The 9006-nt window shown below is 37.6% G+C and overlaps 1 protein-coding gene across 1 annotated transcript; it reads right to left on the reverse strand.

Annotated features, from left to right (window-relative positions):
- Positions 1–393: 393 nt before the first annotated feature.
- LOC104230557 (uncharacterized) lies at positions 394–1541 on the reverse strand. The gene is made up of 3 exons (XM_009783393.2): positions 1441–1541; positions 1087–1163; positions 394–533 (listed from the first exon to the last, which is right to left on the reverse strand). Exons 1-3 carry the CDS (start codon positions 1539–1541, stop codon positions 394–396), a joined length of 318 nt encoding a protein of 105 aa, XP_009781695.1.
- Between the last annotated feature and the right edge of the window lie 7465 nt (positions 1542–9006).

A 9006-nucleotide genomic window follows, 5' to 3' on the forward strand; every position in this document is an offset into this window, starting at 1 on the left:
ATACAATACTTTTATGCAAAGGCAAGCTAATAAAAATACTACATGATTCACTAAACAAACAATAACATAAAATTACTACTTATTATAAACTGTATAGGAACCAATGCGGAGATCAATATTTCCATACACCCCAAGATATATTCTTTCTATATTTGGACCTTAACTTGTTGTTATTTACACTGGCATCATTATGGAGACCACCCAATTGGGTAGTTGACTGTGCAAAGCAAGTATGCTAACAGTCTGAATGGTGTAGAGTGATTCTGCAAAAAGCAACTTGTGTGCAAATATGCACGAAATAAATGGAGCAATCACATTTAAAAGTCTCCATGTGTTTGCAAAAGGTTACAAAATTTCACATGGATAGTAGGTTATATAAACTTTAACTCAAAATCATTTCTTTATCGCCATAGAGCTCAGACCTTTTTCAGTTTTATACTTTGACATAGCCTGATCAAAAATGCCTCTAACGTTCTGGCAGATAAGCATTAGATCCTGGCATGAATCATTCAATACCTCCCTTGCTGGATCCCCTGCAGCAGAAGTCAAATAGACCACCAAAAGTTGTAGAAAATCGTAAGGTACCAAAACTCAATAGAGATACACAATATTTCTCGGAATATTGTGTATAAACATATCGAAGCATAAAAAGGCTATTTCAAATTGTTTTAAAGGATTTTCAAACGGTCGTATCATACGATGTACATAGGTTATGCATGTTGGAGCAATCTCTAACAAAACAATCTACCACATGAACTAGATCAAATAAGCTGGAACAAAAGGACAAATTATCAATAGAAAAGGCATCAAAATATTTCTCCAAACAAATTATTTATTGACAAGAATGATCCTGAAAAAGTTATTCAAAAGGTCCAAGATGAAAGTTTAACAAATATTCAACCATTAGATCAGTATGGAAGCAGGTAGCCAGTTTGAATGATAGATAAAAATAATAAAAAAGAAAAAGAAAAACAAAACATCTGGTACCAAACACATGAAGAAAGCAACCTCTATATTTAAGCTTTTCTTTTTTCCAAGTAAGAGAAACTGTTGAAAAGGTAAATTTGAGAAATATTTAAGTTTTACTAGTAGTCTGAACTCTTATGTTTACTCGAGCATTAGAGGGATGTGGAATGCTGTAACCACAGAATGTTACTCTAGGACTACAAGAAATTAAATTTTAGTTAATCAATGTACTAAACTTGTTGCACAAACCACTGTTTAAAGAGGGGGAAGGGACAAAATTAACATAAGATCACTGATACATAACAAAATGAGATACACATGTCATCTATTTTACCATTGGAGTATTAAACTTCAGACAAAATTCTATAATTATTATTTATATCAGAAGTAAAAACACAAAAGACGAAATAGTTGTTGCTGTGATTTCTGCATAATGAAAAAAGAAAGGAAAAAAGGAAGAGATGAATTACTAACTCGTGATTTAGAGTGAATCTGACAGTATTTGCCAGTGTATGGTCCTCATCTGTCAACAAGAACGTTGCTTTTGATGGATCTTCGAATGAACCGTGTTCCATTGACAGTTTAAAGAATGAGGATCATTTGAAAATAATTGCTAAAAAAAAAAGGAACCATCACAAGAAGTGAGATAAGAGCTGTCCAATGGGTACGAAAGCAAACTTCTGTAACCTTACACATGTTTCTCCAGAATCCTAAGACAGTGGGAGAAAGAGCATATTCAAGCAAGCAATGTTCTAGAGCTCTAGGGTCTTTCGGAAACAGCCTCTCTACCCTTTCGGGACAGGGGTAAGGTCTGCGTACACACTACCCTCCCTAGACCCCACACATAGGATTATGCTGGGTTGTTGTTGTTGTTGTTGTTGTTGTTGTTGTTGTTGTTGTAATGTTCCAGAGCTCCTAAGGCAATGACTGATTACTTTGGATGTTATGGGCACACACATCCTCTTGCCATAATGACTCACGTTCTTTGCAATTATTCATTTAAATCAATCAATTGATCTACCAACTACCCCTCATTCCTAAACTAGTTAGGTTTGGATATATGAAGCTTCCGAGGAGTTCATCATACTTGAGACTATTTTTACTAGTTACTAACCAACTGCAACTCTCTTCCTTATTGTTTTTATGAAGCTCATTTCCTTTATCCAAGCTTGTGAATATGTTTTGTAAAACTCACATAGGCATAATTAGATTAGATTTTATCCTTACTACAAAAATTAGTATACCATTATAACTTTAAGTAATTATTAGAAAAAAGATGTTAACTTGTAAAATCAGAAGAAAATATCATAACATGTGATTTTATATGTAGAAAGATCTATCATATCAGAGCTGTGACTTCCTTTTGAAAAATGAGAGCAAACATAACATTATAATCCAGTTCGGCACAAGTCTTGTTTTGCCATTAAAAATCATTGGGGAAAAAAGTTTTTGAACAATAGCTGTTCATTGAGAAAAGAGATGGAGAGGAGCGCGTTAGTGAGGGCTAGTGTGATTCTGAGGCAAAGCAGGCGAAATTTGAGGTTATTTGATTTCACCAAAACCACTAGGATTAATTTCAGCTTGGCCAAGGTCCTTCCATATAACTGGTACCAAACATATTTTGATGGTAAAAGATGCATTACTTCAAATATAAGCCTAAATTTCAAAAGAGACTCTAATTGTTCTATTTAATATATTATAGTTCCACAGTCTACCGCTTCATTCATTTCTAAACTTACTAAAAGTTCAGATAGTAAATTTGCATATGACCTTAAACATCAATGTTAAGTTCATTGATACTTTCACCAAACTAAATAATTGCAAAATGCATACATTACCTTTTCCAATAAGAAAAATACAAGCAAAAAGGAAAATCTGAAAAGTTTAAACAATCACATAGATGTGCCAATTCATACTCAGTGTCAAACCTAGAGTAAAACACAAGAGTTCTTTTCAGATTACAAATCAATGAAACAGCATAAAGCCAATCTCAAAAAACTAATACAAAATATAGCCTAATGAGCGGGTAGTAAAACCAAAAGTAATATTTGAGACCGTATGAGTTGCATAAGAATTTCGGCATGCGTGAGAACTCAGATAAGCTAAGTATGCACACAACAAGTGGACAAAAAGACTAGAAAAATCAATTGCTTACATTTAAAGAAAGCTGAAATAGAACGAAAGGAATTTTCGGTTTATGATCCAGAGTTAGTTACGTTATGAACGCACTTAAGGGTTTGGAGTTTTATTATTACATTATGAACACACTTAAAGGTTTGGAGTTTATTGTTACATTTTGAACACACTTAAGGGTTTGGAGTTTTATACATGTAGCATATACAACCGTAGAAGATTCCGATATAAGTTAAAAGAAAGAACTGAGCCTAGGTCATGGATGAAGGATTGAATTATTAAAGGATTGTATCATGGATATTCCTCAGTGCCCACGAAAGGCTAAACATAATAACTAATACCATGAACTGTAGATCGGGACGTAGCTTAAGCCTACATAAAGGCTGATCAAAAGAAGGAGAAAACTAAAGAGTCACATCAATGAAGTAAATCAGGGATCATATTATTGGACCTAGAAAATTATAGAAATCGTGATTGAGAACATTACAAGATCACTCTTAATATCAGAGGTAAAAAAGAGATAGTGTAACAACCATATTCTATAACGGCTCTACGATAAAACCGGTTAGAAAAGTACCAGCCTCATAAGAAGTCAGTATGAAGCTCCCACCAGATTGTGTATGTACAAGAGGTACAAGTATTATAATAGAGCTTCTAGTTATGGACGTGGATTATACCTATGTAGAAAGGAGGTCATGAAAGAGGTAGAAGACACGATGCGAGATTTTAAGGTAAGTAAGGTAAAGGTGAATAGCGTACGAGATACGCAAAGGTAGAAGATATCAATAGTCCATACTTCAGATAGAAGGCTAGAAGTGTTGGGATTCAGTATCCAGGAATGATAGCATCGTCGTCAGTGGCGTACCTTCCAGCCTATGGTTTCTAAGTACCGAGAGATCTAGTCAAGAGAGTAAAGAAGAGTTAGAGATGAGGTGATGTCTCACTTGATATTCCAGAATAACACAAAGAAATCCATGGTGCAGCAAGTTAATGGAAGGCTACGAATAGTGTAAACAGATACGTATAGGTCGCAAACTGTAACGATCCGAACCGTTGTTTCCCGTATTTTCGTCTCATATTCCTGTTAAATTCTTATTCATGTTTCAATATGTGTACTTGGTGAATTTGAGTCAATTCGGATCGAGTTTGGTATGAAATGGGACAATTAGTCTCTTTAAGGAAGAATTAGTTTGGAAAAGTCAACCGGAAGTTGACTTGTGAGTTAGAGGGCTCGGAATTGAATTCCGATGATTCGGTTAGTTTCGAGGGATGATTTAAGGCCTAGGAGCGCAATCAGAATTAATTTTGGAGGTCCGGTGAAGAAATTAGCTCATTTTGGCGAAGTTAGTATTTTGGCGATTTCCGGTTGATAGGTGAAATTTTGATCCGACGGTCGGAATGGAATTACGAGAATTTCTATAGTTTTGTTATGCCATTTTGGATATGTTTGCAAAATTTCAAGTCATTCGGACATATTTTGGTCGAGTTTTTGATCGAATGCTCGTTTTGGAAGTTTTAAAGGAACTTAGACTTGAATTCGATGTAATTCGATAATTTTGGTGTTAGTCGAGGTGTTTTGATAATTGGAACAAGTTTGAATAATATTATAAGATGTATTGGTATTTTTGGTTGAGGTCCCGAGGACCTCGGGATGATTTCGGATGGCTAACGGGAACTTTTGAAGTTGGAAATTTCATAATAGACGAAAGTTGTAAATGAGTGCGCACAAGGCCTCACTTGAACGATAATATCTCTCGTTATATAAGGAGTTGTGTGAGCTAGAACCTATCAAATTAAAGCCCTTTGAGTCTAGTTTCCAACGCAACAAACCGTTCGTCATTTGGAAGTGTATAAAGGAAGTTATGACCATTTCACTAGTCAGGTGTTAGAGCGTGCGAAGTATCGCGCGAAGTTGCGCGTTTCGCGCGTCTGAGGTAGAATGCTCAGCAAAAACGCGCGAACAACGCACGAACAGCGCCCAAACTCGCGTGACTGGAGGGTTTTTAAGTACTCTAAAGACCGGAAATGAGAGGAATTGAGTCATTTCTCAAGCTTAGGGCTTCCTCTACATCCCAACTCAACCAAGGCACCAATTGCACTCCTAAGTCAACCTTTTAAGTGTGTTTTCATGGTGATTTCACTTCACAATCACTAGTTACAATATGATTTTGATTGGATTTCATAGGACTTCTTCAAAATCTCAAGAACACCTCAAAGTTGACTTTCAAGATTTGGTCTACAAGAGGTAATCGTACACCTTAGACTTACACATATGGGGTTAATATGGAATTATAAGTATGAATCATGTATTACAACTTATGGTATGCTGATTGGAGGCCATAAATTCCCAATTTAAATATATGAACATGGTAGGGATTTAAAGGTGTTTAATTGATGGAATTTTGTTGGTTGGGTATGAATGGATGGTCATACATGTGTAGTTGGAAGTTATAAATTGGTTAGGAATGATGGTGAGATGAATTGTTGGTTAATGGTAATAGTTGGAAGAACCAATACTATAGTTATGAGGTGTAAATATCTATGCCTACAAGGTGTTTGATAATATGCCTAAATGGCATAAGTTATGGAATTTAGTACTAATATTGGCCATATTGAGTGTTGTATTGTAGATTGAAGTTACATAATTGTATTGGATCATTATAGTATCATTAAGGGGCGAATTTTAGATATGTATGGTTAAAACTCCGTCTTTTAGAAATCGAACTTCATCGAGGTTTGTGTGATTTTTGGCAGATTCGTCACACGAGGAGGCCAATTAGAGAGGCAAGGGCATAGCGAGCTAGAGGTGAGTAATGATTTTAAATGATGCACTGAGGGTTTGAAACCCCGGATTGCACAACATACTGCTATGTTGAGATGAGACACGCGTTGTATGACGAGCGCGGGGTCATTTACTATTGGGGATTGTGACTTGGTCCATCCCAGTTGATATTTTTACCGCGTAATTGATAAAGATTTATTGTTTTTCACTATGATTGGGGCTTATTGCCATATTTGGGCTTCGTGCCAATTATCTGAAATCTTTTGTGAATTTACATCACTATTTTCCTCACGAATTGAAATATTATTTGAACTCAGTCCAATTGAATTATATTATTTTGTGAACTCAGCTACATTTATACTCAACTCGAGATTTAATGATATTTATAATGCTGTTGAGCTGAGCACTATTGTTTTACTGATGCCCAAGAGGCTTATGATTATTTTCTGGACTGATTGAGGCCGAGGGCCATACGTGAGGATATGTTGAGTGATGTGAGGAGACTTTCAGGCCTCGAGTGTTATATGAGGAGGCTTTCAGGCCTCGAGTGTTATATGAGGAGGCTTTCAGGCCTCGAGTGTTATATGAGGAGGCTTTCAGGCCTCGTGTGTGATGTGTGAAGGCTTTCAGGCCTATTGATATTGCGCTTGGGCTGTAGGAGCCTCTCCGGAGTCTGTACACCCCCTAGTGAGCGCAGGGTACCCAAGTGAGTTGGGAGTGGGCCCAAGAGGCCGTTGTTTGTGTGTGGTGAGTTGGGAGTGAGCCCGAGGGGCTGATGTTGTGTGCTGGTGAGTTGGGAGTGAGCCCGAGGGGCTGATACTATACTGAGATTTACATATTGAGCCCGAGGGGCAAGCTTTTGATTTATCCTTACTGTGGAAATTATTTGTCTTTACTGTTTTAAAAGAAGAATTATCTGATACTCACTATTTTACTGTATAACTGATTTTACTGCTTGGGATAGCGCTATATTGTGCCGTTATGAGATTTCATGTTTTCAGTCGTTATTTATTTTTATTACTCACTGGGTCGGAGTACTCACATTACTCCCTGCACCATGTGTGCAGATACAGGCAGAGCTGAGTTCGCTCCTGAGCGCTGATTCTTTCCAGACCAGGCGGTGACTAGGAGTAACGAGGTAGCTGTTGACGTCCGCAGCCCCGTTTTCTCCCTTATCTTTGTTATTTATGATAATTCCAGACTTTGTAAAATATTAGTAAACTCTGTAGTAGCTCATGACTTGTGACACCCCGATTTCGGGCTGAGTTGGGATGGTTTTCCTTGTTCTATCACGTTTATTTCGCATTTAAGATTATATTGCCCATGATTTAGACTTATTCCTGCTAAGTAATTATAAAGAGATGTACTGTTTTGTTGATTGGTTGTCCTTGTCCTCACGAGAGGCGACATCACGACCGGGTTAGGATTTTGGGTCGTGACAAGTTGGTATCAGAGCCTAGGTTACTAGGTCTCGCGAGTCATGAGCAGGTTTAGTAGAGTCTCGCGGATCGGTACGGAGACGTCTGTATTTATCCTCGAGAGGCTGCAGAACCTTTAGGAAAACTTCATATTCTTGAATTCTTATCGTGCGTCCTTGATTCAGCTTGTAAAGTAACTCTTGAAATTCCTTCCACGTGTTCGTATGCGCGTATGAGCGCTCTGTATCAGATGTGCATCAACGGCTTGTAATTCCCCGATCGAAGGGCGAGACGTGGTCATTTTGAGTTTGATGTTAGGCCAGTCTGGAGGACTTTGAGGCCGGATCTTTGCCAATGGCTTTAGCACCGAGGTGCTTATTGTGTGAGCAAGTATTTTGAACTTATATGTTCGGTATTGCCTCTATTAGTGGGAATCATAGCTGGATAGCTACGTGAGGAGTATGATAGTACTGCGATATGTATCTATAGACTTGGAAGTGACGAGGAAGGTCTACTGGATGAGAGATGAACTATTGAGTGTATGATTTTCATTGTGATAGGATGTGTAGTCCCAAGTTATGGGTGCGTGAAGGATCTTTTTATGTCTCCTATTTGAAGTGAAGTAAATTTCATGTTACGGTATGAGTTTAGACTCAGGAAGATTAAGTGATGGTGTAATGTGTATGGCAGTGGAAGGTATACAAAAATATTAACTAAAGGTAAAGCTAGTGGGTAATTGGCTTATGAGGGGAAGCTATTTGTCATACTAGTTAGATAAGTCTGGGAGCTGAGATCGCTTCTGTAAATGTATTATGACGAAATCGTTAAGTCAAGGAGACCACCTTGAAGGTCTAAAACATTAAAGAAAGAATATGTTCTTACTCGGTTGAATAGCCCAATAATGGAGGATTGAAAGGTATTTTCTATGTGTTATGATTCAAATAGGTGCAACACATGTCCATGTATCAATTTTGATAGTATAATACATGTAATATTGATATTAATGTAATTGATATACGTTGTGATGCTTTGTCAAGTTGTGGATGTGTTGTTAGGATGGTTTTGGTGATTCTCTGGCAGGCGGATAGGCCCAATTACAAAGGAGACTCTGCCGAAATTTTTGAAAAATTTGGGACTTAGTAAAAATTGGTCCCCTAGAGAGTAGGCTTAACTATTAGGTGAGTGAATGCAAGAAAACGCGAAAGAGTTAAATTTTTAGATGAATTGTGTTTCCACAAACTTATGAAGGAGTGAGTTTAATCTCACTATGGTATTATCTCAGTCCACCACACAGATGCCTCTGTCTTAGTTGATCCGGGATCCACCTATTCTTATGTGTCTTCATATTTTGCCCGTCATTTGAGTATGCCCCGGGAGTCTCTTACTTTACCTGTTCATGTGTCTACCCCGGTGGGCGATACTATTGTTATGGACCGTGTGTATCGGTCATGTGCTGTGATTATTGGGGGTCTGGAGACCCGAGTTGATCTACTGCTGTTGAGCATGGTAGATTTTGATATTATTCTGGGCATGGATTGGTTATCTCCATATCATGCTATTCTAGACTGTCATGCTAAGACAGTTACTTTGGCTATTCCGGGTGTTCCGAGGATCGAGTGGCGTGGCATGACTGATTATGTCTCTAGCAGAGTAATTTCTTTCTTGAAAGCCCAGCGTATGGTTGGGAAGGGTTATCTATCATATCTG

This window comes from Nicotiana sylvestris, chromosome 12, assembly GCF_000393655.2.
Source record: "Nicotiana sylvestris chromosome 12, ASM39365v2, whole genome shotgun sequence".
Classification (NCBI taxonomy): domain Eukaryota; kingdom Viridiplantae; phylum Streptophyta; class Magnoliopsida; order Solanales; family Solanaceae; genus Nicotiana; species Nicotiana sylvestris.